The sequence below is a fragment of the Leptonychotes weddellii genome, chromosome 7 (genome assembly GCF_054177405.1).
Source record: "Leptonychotes weddellii isolate Sample4059 chromosome 7, ASM5417740v2, whole genome shotgun sequence".
NCBI classification, from domain to species: Eukaryota; Metazoa; Chordata; class Mammalia; order Carnivora; family Phocidae; genus Leptonychotes; species Leptonychotes weddellii.
In genome coordinates, this window is record NC_138375.1 from 133,497,523 (window position 1) to 133,516,594 (window position 19,072).

General features: G+C 40.9%; 1 protein-coding gene across 3 annotated transcripts in view; it reads right to left on the reverse strand.

Annotated features, from left to right (window-relative positions):
• The window catches only part of CLK4 (CDC like kinase 4), a 24,178-nt gene extending 6,028 nt beyond the window's left edge, over positions 1-18,150 (reverse strand). Inside the window, exons 1-9 of one of the 3 annotated variants that reach the window (XM_006730499.3) lie at positions 17,998-18,150; positions 14,148-14,308; positions 8,977-9,199; positions 7,769-7,859; positions 7,303-7,369; positions 3,761-3,877; positions 3,504-3,670; positions 3,213-3,307; positions 2,830-2,959 (exon numbers count right to left, since the gene is read on the reverse strand). In XM_006730499.3, the coding sequence (XP_006730562.1) occupies positions 2,830-2,959; positions 3,213-3,307; positions 3,504-3,670; positions 3,761-3,877; positions 7,303-7,369; positions 7,769-7,859; positions 8,977-9,199; positions 14,148-14,308 (1,051 nt within the window). In that variant the 5' untranslated portion in view covers positions 17,998-18,150. Of the gene's footprint in view, positions 1-2,829; positions 2,960-3,212; positions 3,308-3,503; positions 3,671-3,760; positions 3,878-7,302; positions 9,200-10,336; positions 11,192-14,147; positions 14,309-17,997 lie in introns of those variants that run through there. The other 2 variants (XM_031025062.2, XM_081827325.1) reach the window with 2 other exon arrangements.
• Between the last annotated feature and the right edge of the window lie 922 nt (positions 18,151-19,072).

A 19,072-nucleotide genomic window follows, 5' to 3' on the forward strand; every position in this document is an offset into this window, starting at 1 on the left:
GCCTGCTTCTCCCTCTCCCACTCCCCCTGCTTGTGTTCCCTCTCTTGCTGTGTCTCTCTCCGTCAAATAAATAAAATCTTTAAAAAAATTAAAAAAATATAAAATAAAAAAATATAGTTTTACATAAATTACATAAGGATTATAATGGCATTGTAAGCAGTTTCATTATAAGCAAAATTACAGAGCCATTTAAAGTTCACAGGGATCTACTTATTCTACTTATATATGTACTTTTCAGGCTGTCTGTACGTGGTATCACATATACTTTCCCCTTCACAATTCTCAATGGCAGTACTGTTCAGGAAAGAATAAAATACCTAGTCTTCTTAAGCCTGTACTTAATTGGAAAGGAGAAAAAGAGTAAACCATATAGATGTTTTCATCTTTTAAAGATCAAATAGTTAATAAAACAATAATATATAAATAAAACCTACTTTAAAAGACATTTCAATTACTTTCAGTAATGAAAAACACATTCGAAAAACTTGACTGTGATTTAGTCATTTTATTTACTTATTTTTTTAATTTAGTCACTTTGGTTAATCCTCACAGTGCCTATCATTTGAACAAATGGATAACTGCGCACGGGGTCTACCTATGGTGATGCATAAAAAAATCTGCAAATGATAGGTCTTGGACCCAAAATTAATGTTTTCTTCTCCAGCCACTCCCATCTCCCAAAGCAGCTTTTTTCCCAGGTGAGCATAACCTGCCACACACTGTTCTAAACCATCCCATTCTCTTGGGCACCGACTCAGACTCTCTGGGATTCCCCACCGTTCACTTCTACCTACCTCTCTCAGCTTCATCTGTTTACTACCAGCACGCAAGACAGGAGACCAACTGCCCTCCTCAATGGCACCCCTGACTTCATCTTCCTCTTCAACCTAATTCTGCCTTAATCCTCAGGATTAATACTTCACAAAAACACAAAGGACCCTACTAATCTCCCAATCTCCTAATTTCTTTTCCTCAAGGGCAATAACCCCAAGTCTGGATTTACATCAACTATCTAGTCTGGCCATACTTGGAACTGTGTTACTGTCATTACTAAGAATTACTGTATTTTATCCAATCTAGGGAGGCCATTAACAGTAAGACACAGGACTATTTTATGTACCAATAACAAAGAAAAAAATGCCAGTTATTCTGTGTTGTGTTCCTCATGTTAAAATGTGGGGGGAAATCTGCATTTTTTTTTTTAAAGATTTTATTTATTTATTTGACAGAGACACAGCGAGAGAGGGAACACAAGCAGGGGGAGTGGGGGAGGGAGAAGCAGGCTTCCCGCGGAGCAGGGAGCCCGACGCGGGGCTCGATCCCAGAACCCTGGGATCACGCCCTGAGCCGAAGGCAGACGCTTAACGACTGAGCCACCCAGGCGCCTCCGGGAAATCTGCATCTTAAAATTGACAACACAGTAAGTTATGTCTTTTTAAGACCCGAAAATACTTCTCTGTCCACAGACTCTTTCCATACCCCTTTCTTTTGCCCTCATTGAAGCCTTTAGTCCTCAACCATGAATACACTTTCTAAACTACTGCAACACAACAGCTCCTTTCAGACCACACTAAGCAGGAATCCTATTATCATCCATTTCAAAGACAAGCTCGAAACCTTACTTTCCAGCACGGTGGCCACCGGCCACATGAGGCTATTTACATCCAACATTTAAATTAATATAAAACTTAAAATTCAGTGTCTCAGTCACACTACCGACATTGCAAGTACACAGTAGTCCACATGTGGTGAACGGCCACCATATTGGACACTGCAAATATACAACGAAAGTTTCCATGGAAACATGGAAAGTTCTATTGGCCAGCACTGCCTAATATTCTCAATTTCCTTATGCCTTTACCAATCCCCCAACTCTAGGTAAAAATCATGTTTTTCTAATCTTATTCTGAACTACCAACTCCTGTTGCGCAAAAAAAGGTGAAAAGGAGAAACTGACTCTATTAAAATGGTCTACTATTCAACCTCAGTTGGACCATACTTTTGGCTAATAAGCTTATTCCATGTAACCATCTACAAAGAGCACCTGGATCTAAACTTCCTTCCACAGTCTCCGAACCCCCAACCTCCTGACACTTCCCCACTTGATTACAAGATCTGGTCTCTGGGACATTTTTGAGGCATAAGACACGTGCTCCCTTACTGAATTCCCTCTTATTTCAAAACTCTGTACCTTAAGTCATTTTCTTCTTTAATCTTTCTCTCATTTTCTTCTCGAAGAAGCTCTCCTTTTAGACTGGCCCCCCTCCTTCTTCTTGACCTCCATCTGCTCTTTACCTAGATGTCTGCCAACCAGACCTTTAGCATTTCTACAGCACCATGCTTTTGTGACGTGAAAATGGGTAGCCCCATCACTTCACATTGCTGTGACAGACTTTGTCAACGGAACCTGCCCTTTTATGATCTCGCAAAGTTAACTTGTTTAAAAAATAACCACTTGGGGGCGCCTGGGTGGCTCAGTCAGTTAAGCGTCTGTCTCTCGATTTCAATTCAGGTCTTGATCTCAGGTATGTGAGTTCAAGCCCTGCACTGGGCTCCATGCTGGGCATGGAGCAAGCATACAAGCATACATAAATAAAATAAAAACTAAAAACAAAAACATCTGAAATGTCTTTACAGATGGTATCACATTTTTCCCATTCAGGAAAAGTTATTTTTAGCCATGTCCAGACAGTTTTTCTTAAGGCAGGTAACATTTTCTGTACACTGCTAAGAAAATCATATCCAGCCCCCCCATCCCCTAATAAAAGATGTGGAGGAAAAAAAATCTCTTTTTTAATTACAGTATCAGGAAGGGTGGTGTCTACTGACCCAGAATGACCTCTGGAGCTCTGTAATGCCGTGTAGATACCAAAGTACTATGATGTTCATCATCGTACGTTGCACTTCCAAAGTCAACAACTTTGATATCTGTGTTTTTCAGTGTGCGTTCATCACGTTTCTAGAAAAATACAGTTGAGTCAACACAAAGATCAGTAAAGAAATGAAATACTTTATAGCACTTCAAAAGGCTTGCTGCACATGAATTATCTTTCTGATGTTCAACATAACTCCATGAGAAAAGTAAAGAAGGATTATCCTTTTTAGGTTAAATATCAGGATATAACCAGCCTCAGAAGTGAAAATTCCTCATCCAAGATCACCAAGCTAAATTAATTTTAAAAACCACCACCAAAATTAAGTCTGTAACTTACCATTTTAGAATTATATTTGACTACATAGTCAGACTTCACAAATAAAATATTTTCAGGCTTCAGATCTGTATGGGTTAATTTATTATGATGCAAAACTACAAGAGAACAAAAAGGCATTATTAGTTTCCTTTACATTATTTCATCTGTATTGGGGGACAGTGAGGATTAGTAGTGGGTACGGGAGTTTCATCTTTACCTAACGTGTACTTTTAGTAACAATGTTTTGACATGTTGCTTGTATAACGAACACTTTTAATTTTCTGGTGTTTAAAATTTATCAAGTATACTTACAATTTATAGACTGGCAGATCTGATACGCCATCTGCCTGATGTGGTCAATTTGAAATGGTAGAAAGCTATTTTCTTTAATGAAATCATAGGTACTAAGTCCCAGTAGTTCAAACACAATACAAACATGACCATGATGATCAAACCATTCTAGCATCTGGACACATCGGCTAAAACAGATCAAAATAAAAACAAGTCAGTTCACAGAATTCTGCTTATTTTAGGCAACATGATGGAGCACAGTTCAAGTTTATACTTACAAGACACTATTGGGATCAGTACTATTTAAATGCTCCAATACTTGGATTTCTGAACGAGCTGCTTCACGGTATCGACCTACATTTTTTACAATTTTCACTGCTACATGTATGCCATCCCTTAAAAACAAAATTAAGATGAAAAAGGTTTATGTACAGGAGAAGGCTGAAGACATGTGTCCTCTAAAGCATAATCTTACTGAGTATTAATTACTCTTGTTATTTTTCTAAAATAAGTCTAAAAAGACTTTTCAGGGCATCTTTTATCAGATTCCATATAACATCTTTTCAAAGCATTCTGACAAAACACACTTTCTATAGAACGATTAATTCCCTTAATACTCACAAATATTAATGTTTCCAGAACTTTACAATTTACCTAGATTTTAAACAAAAGTTAAAAAAAAAGAAGATAAAAATAAAACCTCAAATAGAACATGCTACTGCTGAAAGCATATGCTCATTCACCGGGACAGACCACCCTGTGCCAGAGGGCACAAAGGTGTTAGTGAAGAAGACAAGGTTTGTCCCTCCGTTCCTCACGGTCTAATGGAAAAAACAGACACATGAACAACTTACAAGGTTAGAAGTGCTTCGTATGAGCTACTACACAGCAAAGAGATGGGAGAGCTTAACAATTAGGGGGTCAGGGAAGCTCAAACTTATTCAGAGAAGAGGTGACACATGACTGAGCCCTGAAAAACAGCTACCAGTCTGTAAGATTTGGGAGGAAAAGTGAACATGTTCAAACAAAGGAGACGCCATGAAGCCAAGAAAATGTTTAGCACATTCACTGATGCAAGTAGGTAAAACAGCTAGAGTAGGGCAGAAGCTTTAGACTGGGGTATCTGGGTATCTGTAATACTTCCTAGAAAGTATCAAGCCACGAATGATCTAGAAGGAAATGAATTTCTAAACCTTCAAATTCTTTTTGTCTTCTTTTCTAAATCTGATCTTCCTAAAGACGAACCAGCATTCGAGCCTCCTTTTTTTTTTTACTGTGGTCCTTCCACTTTACATAAGAAAACTTCATACACCCCTAATTAGTATATTAAGATATGTGCCCTAGGGGGCGCCTGGGTGGCAGAGTCCATTCAGCAGCCAACTCATGATTTCTGCTCAGGTCATGATCTCAGGGTCATGAGAGCGAGCCCCATGTCCCGCTCGGTGCTCAGCGCCAAGAGTCTGCTTGAGATTCTCTCCCTCTGCCCCTACCCTCACGCTCTCTCAAAATAAATTAGCCTTAAAAAAAATCGTTGAGGCAAACCAAGCTTTTTAGTGGCTGGATAGCAAACCTTTTTTCCAAGTCTGGTGGTTTCCGATTCACTGTTTTCAACAAAGCCCCAGTGAAATTGTGAGCTCATAAATCATTAAAAACTTAGTTTGATGATAATCTCCCTATGACACTTGACATGTATCTCAAGACTTCTTCAAAGAGTCGCTATGAAACTACTGTGACAAAACTCCTTCTAGTCTCATCTACTGTATGACCAAGTTTTCTCAGTGCTTATTAGCTCTACAAATGAAAAATAAAACTGTTAGCTAAAACTACTAGAGTAATTATATTACAGTGAAGAATTGTACACTTTCAACTTACACGTTACATGTCATCTTAAAAAAAAAAAAAAAAGGAAGCCTCTAAAGTTAAGCACTTGAAGTATGTTTATGAATATGTGTACTCCTTTTTTAAAAGTCCAAACCAACCCAATAAAAGACACATTTCCAATTAACTTTTATACGCAGGTCCAATAAGTAACAAAATTTGCAATAGAACTGTACTTGATCAACTGAATACCATTAATTGGAATATCTCAAATACTCACTTCGGAATCTCAAGAAATTTTAAAGGATATTAATAGGACAACTGGTGAAGTCTGAGTAAGATCTGAGCTGGCAAAATTTGAAAATATAACACACGTGGGTATATAGAGAATGATAAAGAAAATGTAAAATGCTAACACGTGGAAAATCTGGGAAAAGGATATATAGGATTTTTCAGCTATTCTAGAAACTTTTCTAGAAGTCTGAAAGTATTTCAATATACTTCAAAATTTCACTTAACATTCACATTTTTGTTACAGAAAAAGACAGGGTGATAATAAGATACTTAGAATAATATACTTTATGGAAAATGGAATGAAAATAACCAAGAATAAAACATGTTTAAGCATTCAAGAAGAGCTGATTCATGGATAACATTAGGTTTATCAAGTTGCTACAGTATTTACATTCCCTCAAATATATTTAAAGAGAGAAGTTTAAAAATATATTGTTTAAATAAGGTGAAAATCACATCCTTCCCAACTATTTTATGATGAAAAGTTTTAGATATCAATTTAGAGATGTGCAGTTGAACTAAACTGTTTTAAAGAGGTTCATTTACAAAAAAAGTTTGCAATTTACAGAACAGAGATCCTGGAGGAAAATGTTAAAATGAGACACAGAGCACCAAATCACAAAGGGTTTCGTATAACTCATTAAAGAATCTGGACTTTATTCTGCAGACTTTAAATAATAGAATTTCTTTATACTTAAGAAGCTAACTCTAATACACAAATTTGGGAATAAAGGTTTTTGTTCTGTTTTTGTTTCTTTGCCATACAAACTTTGATTTCATCAAGTCTGAAGAAACAGTGTATAAGATCTACATGACACAGAGCCCAACTGTGATAAAACGTAATTCTTCTAGTACTATCTAGTACTTAATAGCAGACTTCCAGTTGTAATTATGAATCATTCCAAAATAAAGCTGGACGGTTCCAAAATCTTATATATTTTTTTAAGATTTTTTTTTAATTTATGGGGGGGGCGAGGTCATGAGCATGAGCGGGGGAGGGGCAGAGGGCAAGCAGACTCCCCACTGAGCCTCCCTAATGGGGGCTTGATCCCAGGACCATGAGATCATCAACCTGAGCCAAAGGCAGATGCTTAACCAACTGAGCCACCCAGGAGCCCCTAAAAGGTTCCAAAACCTTTTAAATGGAAGATGTTCCCTTCCACTCCCTTAACAACACTCCAGGGCAGACTGCTTTTTGCTAGGCCATTTCTTCCACTGTGCAATCTTCAGATCGAGAATACATGTTTTTGACCGAGATTAGACAAGCTTTATTGGTTTCTGCTATTCAAAACTAAAGAAAGCACTCTAAATCTCACCTAAGGGTCAAGGCCCTAAGTTCTAGGAAACCCCTTCTTTTGAAGACCCACTTTAATTTCAACAAACACCAACTGATGGAATTTGTCAGGTTTCTTTTTTTAACATTTTATTTTTAAGTAATCTCTACACCTGCCCTGGGGCTCAAATTCACAACCCAAAGATCAAGAGTCGCACGCTCCACCGACTGAGCCAGACAGGCGCCCCTGAATTTGTCAGCATTCTTGATCAAAATCCACATTCTGGTAAATAACCAGACACAGCTCAAGAAATTTTGGATATTTACACCACCCAGGAAAACACGTGGCTCCTACTTAAAATACCATTTCATCTAAATGATGGATCCTTCCCCCCAAGAAATATCAGAATGTTCAAAAAAGAAAAAAAAACTTACATGCCATGATCAATGCACTCTACAACTTTGCCAAAGGCCCCTTCACCCAAAGTGTCCACGATTTCATCTAAAGTAAGGGAGGAGAAAGAGGAGTAAGTACCTGAGTACCAATTATCTAGTTATTCAAACAATGAATACTTAAGTGTGGAATATTTTCAAATGATCTCTACCAAAGCATAACTAAGGTTCCAGCACTCAAATTATTTTATTTTCAGCTGCTATAAAAACAATTAGATAGAGCTATCTTTCTTGCTCTAATCTCAAATTCCATTGATTATTTTGGAACTTTAGAGTAGAAATATTTAAATTCTATAGAAAAGAAGAAATACAAAAGAACAACAAACAAACCCACAAAAAAACAAAACAAAAAAGCAATGAAGAGTTCTTTAGCCCCCCGCTGACAAACTATTCTTAAAAAGATTATTCTGTCTGCAAAGTTAAAAAAGTGTTGAAAAATATTCTATACATCTTGCTCTTAGAACGTCTCCACTTTGACAGATCAGGTGACCCTCCTCATCATCCTCTATACTCCTGGATCTTTTCCTTCGGTGGCTCTTCTGGAACGGCAAGTGGGCAGCACCAAGATCGTCCAGCCAATCAATATATCAGAGTGAATTCAGGGCAGAATACGCAATTCATTCAGCGGGGAGATATTCAGGCATTCAGATAAGCACCAGGCCACGAACAGTTGGCAGGAGCAATTTCAAATTCAGTCCCCAGAAATTCACAGGGCACAGTTTATGTTACAGAAGAAAAACATGGCAAGGAACAGATTTTCAGATAAGATACTTAAAGTGGCAATAGAAAAAAAACAACACAATTGTCTCTTTAAAATACTGATTTAATTGAAGTCTGAAATTTAAAGAATGCAATGTCATGATCTACTAATCTCTTGCTATAAAATAGCATATGCTGTGAATTGAAATGTCTAGTTTGTCAGGAAAAGGTTTTAAAATGTCAAGACTAGTTGAAATTGCTTATTTAGCAATATTTTAAAGTATACATTATTAAAGTAAAAGGGGAAATAAAAGCTAGTTAATTTCAGTGTTCAATCTAATCAAAGCTAGTTCTACTGAAGAAAACTTGGGGAAGAAAACAATTTATTCAAAGTTTACTGATTAAACAGGTGAAGATGTCTGAGTGTAAAAAAAGGCACACTTTTGGCTAATGCATTTTCCATTCAGCACCCATTTCAGAATTTTGATGGAACTAGCTATGGACAATGACGCACTGTGCTCTGGGACTTCCCTACGTAGAGACTATCAACAATTAAGTATCCACCAGTGCAACATTCTAGATTTGTTTCCAACTATCAGGAAAAGGGCTTCTTTTAAAGTGTGTTAAAAAAAAAAAAAGTTTAAGATGAAAGAAAAGATGGGTGCTTCATCTTTTCATAAAATTATATTACAAAACTTAAAAATATTTTTAATATTAACATCAAGAACTCATGATCTGGAGTGCAGAAAATGAGTAAACGTGGGCAAATGAAGGCTACCTAATAAATACAGATTAGCTATGAGAATCTGGATGTTTAAGGACTCAGTAATATAAACAATTATAATATATCCAAATAATATTATATGTATACATAAACTTTTTCAAACTTACTGGCTCCTTAAGAGCTTTTACACACAAATAAGCATCCACCCAAGATAAAAACAAAATCAATCATACCGAACGTGACTGATGACTTGAACAGTGTCTATTACGCTTCCTTTTAGGACTGCTTCTCCTGCTTCGGACCGAAGATTTACTGCAGTGGACTCGATAACCGCTTTCAACGTCTCTGTGATAATGTCTAGGAACATAGCCTTCACAGTAGTCATTTCTGTATTCATCAACGTATCTCCGGTCCCGATAATCTCTCTCATTCAAGGACCTTGCTTCTAAATAATGACTGTGAACACAGTAAAGGATTTCAAATCACTCTCTTCGTTCTGCAGCAGTGTGGCTCAAACAGAACAATCTCTCAGTAATTCCTGGTTTAACAGCTAACTCAATAAAAGAAAAAACCTCAAATTGATGGATTAGAATTTATACTTATCTCATAAACTTAAGACATAATCTTGCTTTAACCAACAAGCGAGTTCACACTCTCCATCAGATAGACTATCAAACACCTCACATCAAGGAACAAAGCTTGAGTCAATTATGTTATGTTCAGGGTTTACTTAAGTGTCCCTTTACCTTTCAGAGAAAGTTAAAACCAAAAATTCACAAAACTGCTCTTCTGAAATTTATCAGTCTTAGGATACATGCATCTGTAACTAAGCTTGCCTGCTTTCCTCACAGAGCCACACACAATCAGAGGCAGGCCAAACAGGATTCCTTTCTCTTTTAATGTAAGAGAATTTTAGTTCTCTCCGGCACACACAGAATTCTTTCATGAAAGGTATACTGGAGCTAGAAGGAATCTTAATTGCATTCCAGCCCTTTCATTTTACACATCACTAAATTAAGATCCCTAAGAAGGAAAAGGATTTGCCATGGTTGTAGAGCATATTCTAACTCCTATCATACGGGCCCATTCTACTACACGTATCACCCATCCCATCTCCTCTCCTCTTCGTATTCCCAGCTTCCTGGTTTTCCTTTTTGAGAAATAGACAACACCGCTTTTGAAGGTTGCCTCATGTGCCAAAGACATTAAAATATATTCCCCACAAATGAGAAAAGGATCTTGTAATTGCTTGCCTAGGATTACAAAACACCCACCCGCACCACCCTATTTCCCTTTGTGTTCTGATTTCCTGTCATTCCTACTTGCAAAATACTCAAAAATTCTACATGGGAAACCTTACCATCTAGTGCCATAGTGCTTAACTTCTGAATCTACAGATCCCTTCAAAAATCTGATGAAAGCTATGGACCCTCTCCCCTAAGAAATGCACAAATGCACAAACAAAACTCGGCAAGGAATTGCATAGAGGTCCCGGACCCCAGGAAGTCCACAGATCCCAGTTAAGTAGCCTAGATCTGATGGAAAGAAAAGGACACAGATTCAATTGGCCCAGTTTCCCGTCCCCCTCTCTACCTGGGATGGTGTCCTCTTCAACAGAGTGCGAAGCTTCAAGAGGGATGCACATGGAGCACTGAGGGAGAGAGGGGACACCTGCCCAGTCAGACAAATCGGCTACAAGAATCCTGACAAGCAATGGAGTGACAGATGTTGACTAGTTGCCCTCACCAACCTCATTCTTTGCCCAGAATATGCTGTTGTTCTTTTTCCCAGTGTGCTGGTGTAGGCAGAGATACAAGGAAAGCATCTCTAAGCTCCTACTCAACAGGGCTGGCATCAAATCCAGGCTAGGGAAATGCAGAACCCCCTTTACCCCCTTTCCCCAGTTTTAATCTTAGGTTCTAACCACTGGAGAAACGACTCAGGATATTAGGGTAAGAATGTGGGTCTGGGTCAGGGATCTGATCACTTGGCTTCGAACTGTCAGCAACAAATCTACATCAGGCTAGAAATTACCTCACTCTTAAGGGCATCCTTTGTAATTCTGTAGGGCGTCCTTTCCATTAAAGTCCAAAACCTATCAGAAAAAACTAATACTAATAATCTTTAGCTGGAATAGTGCATAAAATTAGAGCTGCAGATAATCCATAAACGATCTACAGACTAACAAACATGAGGTGAAGTAAAGCCATGAGGATAAACTAGAAAGATGAGGGACCTCTTCAATCTGTAACCACCAAGCCTTAGAGATTATATAAACAAAGTCTACAGAATTATAAAGGCTATGTATGGACAGAGTAGACAAGATGAAGAGACTGATTTAAGTTCTAAAAATATTCACTGAATGTCCAGTGAATATTTCACTGTGGTCCTTCAAAATAGCCAAGAATAATGAGGCTACGGGCATTCGTTTTTATTTCCACACAGGTCCTGTGGAAGATAAAAAAAAAAAAAATAGATATAAGGCAAAATCCTTGCCAACAAATGAACAATCTGAGATTACGAACATAAAAACAAAACTCAACAATGCAGGAAATGTTGAAAGGTTGTATGAGTGCTAGGATCATTGGGGGGGAGGGGGGGCTCAAACTGTTTAAAATGGTCAGGGAAGACTCCATAAAAAAGCAGAGTTGCATCTTAAAGGGAAGTCAAGATTTCGATACAGTAGAAAGCAGAAGAAATGCCAGGGCAGAAGAATGGCATTATTACCATCTCACATTAACAGATCACAACAGTGTTCTGGGAGATGGCCTGTCTACGTATTACCCAGGAAACAGTACGTAGACAATTACAGCAAGACCAATTTTCCACATAGGGGAACGAACAGAGGCAAATAAATAAGCAGGGAACAGATCATGCAAATCTTGCATGCCAGGCTGAAGAGTTTAAGATAGCGTTTCTCAAAGGGTGGTCTGTTTATCAGTAGTATCAAAATATGAAATTATTAAAAAATGAAGATCCCTGGGCCCCAGGTAAGACTGACTGAATCTACATCTGGTAATATGCATTTTACACATACCTCTGAGGAGATTCTGTTCACACTCAAATTTGAGAATCAATGGTTTAAGACTTGATACTCTAGGTTACATAAGACACTTAAGAACTTTTACCACAATACATAAAAGCACTGTTTACAGCCACATCAGTCTTCCTGATATACTGTACAGAACTAATTAAGCCTGTAGCAAGGGAGACCAATTCACAGGCTACTGCCAAAAGACAAATCAGAAAGACACTTTGCAATATGTATGAAAAAAGGTTAAAAAAAAATTGATATACAGTAAAAGCTCTTCTAAATCAGTAAAATACTCTGAAAGAGAAAAAATATGTATTGGACAAACTCACTAAAACCTTAAAAATTCGAATTAAAACCACTATTCTTGGCATTTCAAAATGTCAAGACTGGTAGGAGCATGAAAGAACATGTTGTAGAATCTGGTACAAACTTTCTAGAAAAAAAATGAATATGTAGCAAGAGGTTTATAAGAGTTCACACCCTTTAACTTAAAAATGTCCCTTCTTAGAACCTATTTTCAGGAAATAGAAACAAAGACTCGTAAACAACGATTTTTTAATAGTTAGAAATAATGGGGGACTAGCAACCTACCAAGGTTACCTTCTTTACAGTTTACTGCAGTTCTCTTTTCAATAATTTTATAAAAAATACTACTGTAGGGCGCCTGGGTGGCTCAGTTGGTTAAGCGACTGCCTTCGGCTCAGGTCGTGATCCTGGAGTCCCGGGATCAAGTCCCGCATCGAGCTCCCTGCTCCGTGGGGAGTCTGCTTCTCCCTCTGACCCTCCTCCTTCTCATGCTCTCTCTCTCTCATTCTCTCTCTCGCAAATAAATAAATAAATAAAATCTTAAAAAAAAAAAATACTACTGTAAAGTTTTGTTTTATTTATTTATTTGACAGAGAGAGAGAGAGCACAAGCAGGGGGAGCAGCAGAGGGAGAAGCAGGTTCCCCGCCGAGCAAGGAGCCCGATGCGGGGCTCGATCCCAGGACCCTGGGATCATGACCTGAGCCGAAGGCAGACGCTTAACGACTGAGCCACCCAGGCGCCCCTATTGTAAAGTTTTTTAATCTTCAAAAACGGCTATTAGAATATTCCAGATTATGGAGAGCAATTACCAGAAGACACCCCTGGTGCCACTGTCAAAGCAGCAGCTGCTGGCCGGCTGGTTAACTGGAGTGACACAGTATCATGTTTATGTAGTTAACTGTGAACAAGAAAACTATTCATCACTCAAACCTTCCTTCCTACATATACAATGAATAACAAGCTTACCGATTATTAGTACTATGAAGTTAAACCTCACAGGGCATTTTGTATTTGTTAATAGAAGGGAACAGACGTTTTTCTACAGTGCATGAATTAGCTCAGGTCACTGTCATCCTGGCGCAAACCCTCCCTCTTCCCCATATGACAGTATGTGATGAAGAAAGATTAGTCTGCAGTGACTATCCACAAGCTCACTGTTCCGCAGAACAAGTCTGTTTTAGCATGGAGAAGGAAAAAAATTACATACTCTTTTTTAAAGTAACCCCAGCTGGCTAATTTAGAAAGCAATCTGGCAAACAGTCTCAATGGAACATCTGTACAAAACAAGGAGAAAACACAGAACCAACAAAACAAATGAGAAAGGGAAGTTAACGGAAGACAGACCGAAAGAAATGCTACTCACCTAGCCTTTCTTTAATCCTTTAGGAACTTTAAAATTCCTTTAATTCTATATAAATATATTACCTCCAAATTTTACACAGTAGGAGTATAATTAAACAGGACATGTGCTACTGAACAATTTTTATTGAGGCCCTTTCCTAAATTACTGGTTCTTACAATAACCAAGCTTCTAAAAGTCCTACACACCTCCACTGGCCTTATCCACAAATATAACCTACAGAATACAGTGTAAGTGACTAATCCCCCCATGCACTTTACCATTCCCAAGTAGCACATGCTGGTTTCTCATCTGGACTAACTCTCCCTACCCCCTCATCATCTCTCATTCGTGGAACCCTAAATGAGCACCCCAAAATACACATCTCCTCCTACATACAAGTTAAAGGCACTCACTGGACATCCTGTCACCACTCTGACTAAACTCTTTGTGTCTCACCGCCCTGAGTACACTGCTGGCGGCTGGGACTCAACTGTCTCCCACCAGGCCCAGCCAGACATCAACAAGAGTGTGAACTGTTTTAGTCACAGCTGTAGTCTCAGCACCTGTACAGTATTTAGCCTGTAACAGGAATCCAACAAACGTTTTCTGAGTATCTCCTGACTGAATTATAAAACAATGTGACAGAATAAAGCTACATAAGCTAATGAGAAATCATTAAAACGCCTAGTGTTAAAATGTGACTAATTCAAAAGTAATTTACCAATCAGATTCTTTAAACTGGTGATGTGCTTTACAGTGTCTGTTCTCTTGCGTACTACTGTGGGACCTCCTCTTCCGTTTGTGACTTCCACTGTAGCTTTCATGGCCCCAGCTTTCTCTGCTATCCCAATCAGGGCAGTGGGTTCTTTTGGAATGCCGCATCTGTTAATGGAAAGGAATAGTGAGCTGTGGAGACGATAGATGGCTATGTTTAGTAAATAAAATATTACACAGCATTTAAATATAAACACTCAGCACATGGGCTCCTATGGGTTCTAACATCTTTGTAGGTGGTATTTCCCAAGGCATGGGGCACCATTCCATGGTATGTCAGATGACTGTAAATGGCATACAGATCTAGTACCAAATGATGCAAGACACTGTGAGACCTTAATAATACACTTTCTTTCACTTCTTCTAAAGAAATGTTCAAGTTTGGTGTTTATCTTCAACTAACCCTTGCTAACTGCCATTGTAAACATAGTCAAACAGCTAGGATTTAGACTTAGAACCTCCAGTAGACAATATCCAGCTAAAAATTAATAATTTGAGTGGTTTTAATTCATTTTTATTACTTTTAAGATTTTATTTTTAAGTAATCCCCATACCCAACGCAGGGCTTAAACTCACAACCCCAAGATCAGGAGTCACATGCTCCACCAACTGAGCCAGCCAGGTGTCCCTTACCTTCCTTTTATAGTAAATGATCTCCTGATAAAGTTATTAATATGATTTCTTTAAAACAAAACGTTAACTTTTATGGACTATTTTATTTTTATTTTTTTTAAGATTTTTGTTATTTATTTGACAGAGAGAGAGCACAGGCAGGGGGACCGGCAGGCAGAGGGAGAGGGAGAGGGAGAAGCAGGCTCCCCACAGAGCAAGGGGCGGGGAGCCCGATGCAGGATTCCATCCCAGGACCCTGGGATCATGACCTGAGCTGAAGGCAGTCGCTTAACCAACTGAGCCACCCAGGGGCCTTATGAACTATTTTAAAGAAATACCCTAAGTGTCATACAGCTTTGGCAAAATTCTGTAATACAGACAACTGAAATCAGAGAAACACTTAGGGACACTAAATACAGGGGATGATGTTTTAAAGGTAAAGAAGCTTCTTTAAGGGCGCCTGGGTGGCTCAGTTGGTTAAGCGACTGCCTTCGGCTCAGGTCATGATCCTGGAGTTCCGGGATCGAGTCCCGCATCGGGCTCCCTGCTCAGCAGGGAGTCTGCTTCTCCCTCTGACCCTCCTCCCTCTCATGCTCTCTGTCTCTCATTCTCTCTCTCAAATAAATAAATAAAATCTTTAATAAAAAAAAAAAAAAGAAGCTTCTTTAAAAAAAAAAAAAACACTAAAGAGAGTTCCCTTTTCTAATCTCAGAATGACTCCAAGCTTTGGGGAAAAAAGTAGGACATGAGTAAAACACAGTATTCAAACAGAGAAACTGAAAAGCAAAACAAAGATTTTTTTTTAATAAACTCATTTTCTCTATTCAACAAGTTTATTTTCAGATCATCTTGCAATTAGTCTTAAAATGAAAACATAATTGTTGTAGATCTGGGGTGACTGAAGAAACCAACCTACAAGGATGCACATGGTCAGTGAAATCAGATGAGGGTAATGACCATTCCCTGATTTCCTGCTTCCCTCTACAACTTCTAATGCAAAGGTTCCTTCCAGGCTCAGGATAGGTGCTCTAACAATGTAATCACTATCTGCTGCTCCCCATCTTACTTCTTTTACAAAGCAGTTAAGTTTTTAACAGTGATATCCAAACTGCTCAAAGGGCGAGTTTTGCAACTCAAGAGCTGAAAAAAAGGTAAAATGGAGCAAATTCAGCTTAGTTTACTGCCTTTAGCTTGCCCAAATGACTTTCTAACAAACAAATTCAAGTAAAAATTTAAATAAATGATTTCAAATGCATTAAAAGACTTGAAATGAGGCAGCTGCAATTCTCCTGGGAGGTATTCCCTAAGAAAATATTTGTATCATGCCTTTTGCTTAAAAAGAGAAGAGAAGGCATTGGTCAGGTAAATCAAAAATTCTAAAATGTGTTAGGATTCTCATTGGGAATGATTTAAGTGAGCATTCCAGTTTGATACAGAGTCACCTCAAAATGGGAAACTGACATGAATGACACTACAAATTAACTTGAGGCAAGGCCAACAGAAAAGCCATCTAAAGAAATTTGTATTTCTAGTGGAATTCTTCCAAACCTTCCTTTAATCACCCCACCTGTCTTTTAACCACAGTAGTAACTCTTTAAAATAGCTTGGTTAAGCATTCTTAAATCACAGCCAGCAAAATTACAACACCTGATGACTGAGGATTATCATCATGATTATCCATTATGAATGCAGTTTTTGCAAAACTATCTGCTTTAGCTTTGTGGGGTGTTTTTTGTTTGTTTGTTTTTGCCCCTTCTGTCAGTCTGCCAAAACCAGCTCACCTCTAACAAGGCAGAATACTCAGATCACCAAAATTATCAATACTCAAAACATTAAAATAAGAATGAGCACCCTGGGAAGGCCAAAGATTTTTTTCATTTCTCTAGTTAGGTTCACTTTGAATTTAATTCAGCTGTCGTGAACTCTTCCCCCTACTAATGTTCAGAAATACTGTCTCAGGAGGCAGAGAGAATCCCAGACCTGCATGTTAAAGGTCCTTCACATCCACACAAAAGAAAAAACCACTTAGAATTACTACACTACCTTCAATCAAGAAACAGTCTTACATGTGAGAATCCCCGCATATCTTTCACTGAAAACATCGGACACAACGGATCCGCCTTAGAAATCTGATTCTCTTACTGCCCTTTCATACCCAATTTCATGCTGTGGACATGACTTTTTTATTTTTTTAGATTTTATTTATTTGACAGAGACAGACACAGCGAGAGAGGGGACACAAGCAGGGGGAGTGGGAGAGGGAGAAGCAGGCTTCCCGCTAAGCAGGGAGCCCGATGCGGGGCTCGATCCCAGGACCCCGGGATCACGACCCGAGCCGAAGGCAGACGCTTAACGACTGAGCCACCCAGGCGCCCCTGTGGACATGACTTTAAAAAACATCGGAAGAGGCTGAAGGTATGATTAGATGGCCCAGAAGGACTGCACCTAATGGGTAACGGGAGCCTGGAGGAGCGTGTGTCCGGAGCACAATCACAGCGGGACAGCTACAAAACAAGACCGAGCGGGGCGGGTCAGCGTGCAAGGCCACCTGGTAACCAAGGCCAGCCTGATGCCCAAGCATCGGGAATGCAGATCAGCGCGGCAGCCGTGCGCTCCGCTGCAGGGGGCGAGAAGGGCGCTGCACCAGGCTCGAAGCCCTCCACGGTTCCCCCTCTCCCGAGCACGGGCTCGGTCCACCACCCGGACCGGCGGACTCGCAGTTCCTCCGACGCGCACTCGGTCCCCACCCCCTCCGCCCCGCCCCGGGCACCTGGCCAGGGCCTTCGGCGCCCTCGCAGCCAGGTCCAGAGGTTTTGACTGGAAAACCCCGGAACGCTACCACGGGGCAGAGACCAGGCACTGGGGGGAGAACTTGACCTCCGACTACACCAGCCCCCAGGGCAGCTCTCGAAGGGTCTTCCCGACACGTCCTCGCTCTCGCCGGCGGCAGGCGCCAGGGCTCCCGGAGCCCCGACGCGAGGGCCAGGCAGAACCGCGGCCCCGCCGCCCCGGGACTTCAAATCTACCAGGGCACCTAAGCAACTCGAGGTTCAAAGGCCACCAGCGGGGCTGTGCTCCGAAGAAACCCCGATCGCCAAGGCCCCGAACTGGGTCATTTCTCCGACACCTGGCTTCAAGACTTAAGAGACCGGAAACGGCCCAGCCCAGTCCACCCAAAACCTCACCTCCGCAAAAGCAAAAGGCCCTCTGGCCGGGAAACGTCGCCAAACCGCCGTCTTCCCTCTCCAGCCGCTGCGACAAACACCCCACAAAATGGCGGCAGCGCCGTCTCCTGACAACCCCCGGGACGGCCTCTAGCGCCACCTACGCCGCGCGAGCGCGCCTGCGTGACAGAGGCTCGCGCGCTCCCGTCACTGCGCGTAAGGGGCGGGGCTTCTGTGAAGACCCGGGCCGGGCCGGCCCTCCACACTGCGGCTGCGCGGCCCAGGCAGGCCCCGCCCGGAGGCCTGGGGGCGGGGTGGGGGACCGGACCCTTAAGGTTGTTTTCGTGGGGGCGGGGTCTGGATGAAATCCGCAGGAAATGCCTGGGCTCTGTCCGGACCGTGTGGCACGTGTCTGCTCCTTCAGGTGGAGCTGGGTACGGCGCCCCTCGGCAGAGCCAGCCGTGGCCCCGTTTCCTGCTCTCCCGCTCAGCTGGACCACACTGTGGCCCTTGGGCTGCCGTCCCTCGGTCCTCTCCGGGACGTCAGCGCTAGAGAGTGCCAACAAGCCGCAGCTAAGCCCCCAAACCTGCCCTGTGCCCGGCCCGGGGCGGGTGCTGCGGGCAGTTCAGTGATCAGGGTAAGAGTCGTCCAGCTCGCCTGGGAGCTTGCAGTCTAAAATGGAAGGGCATAAATAAAGAGGATGTCTCAGAAAACAAGCTCAGGGTTGCTTCTCTTTTTGAGGCCTGTGCTCCTCGTCGGAAGAACACAACAAACAAAAGGAGCAAGTTTCAGCTGAGACTCCTCACAGGGTTCTTCCTGTTAAGGTGCCTGCTTCCTGGGCAGGTGGTAGCTGGAAAATTTCCCTAACAAAGCTCCCATTTTTGTGTCCTTGCTGGGTGGGTTTCGTTTAACCGAGGCAGAGTAACATCTGAGAGCTAGTGAGCATCTGTTAAGGGGCTTGCTTATCTCAAAGTATTTTGCAGTTCTAAGAGTCCCTAGACCGTTCTCCACTGTGAGTGTGTAGAGAAAAGAGAACCAGTCTGAGCCCTAGGAAACGCTTTTAAGGGACGGAGGGAAAGAGCCCGAGAAGGAACCA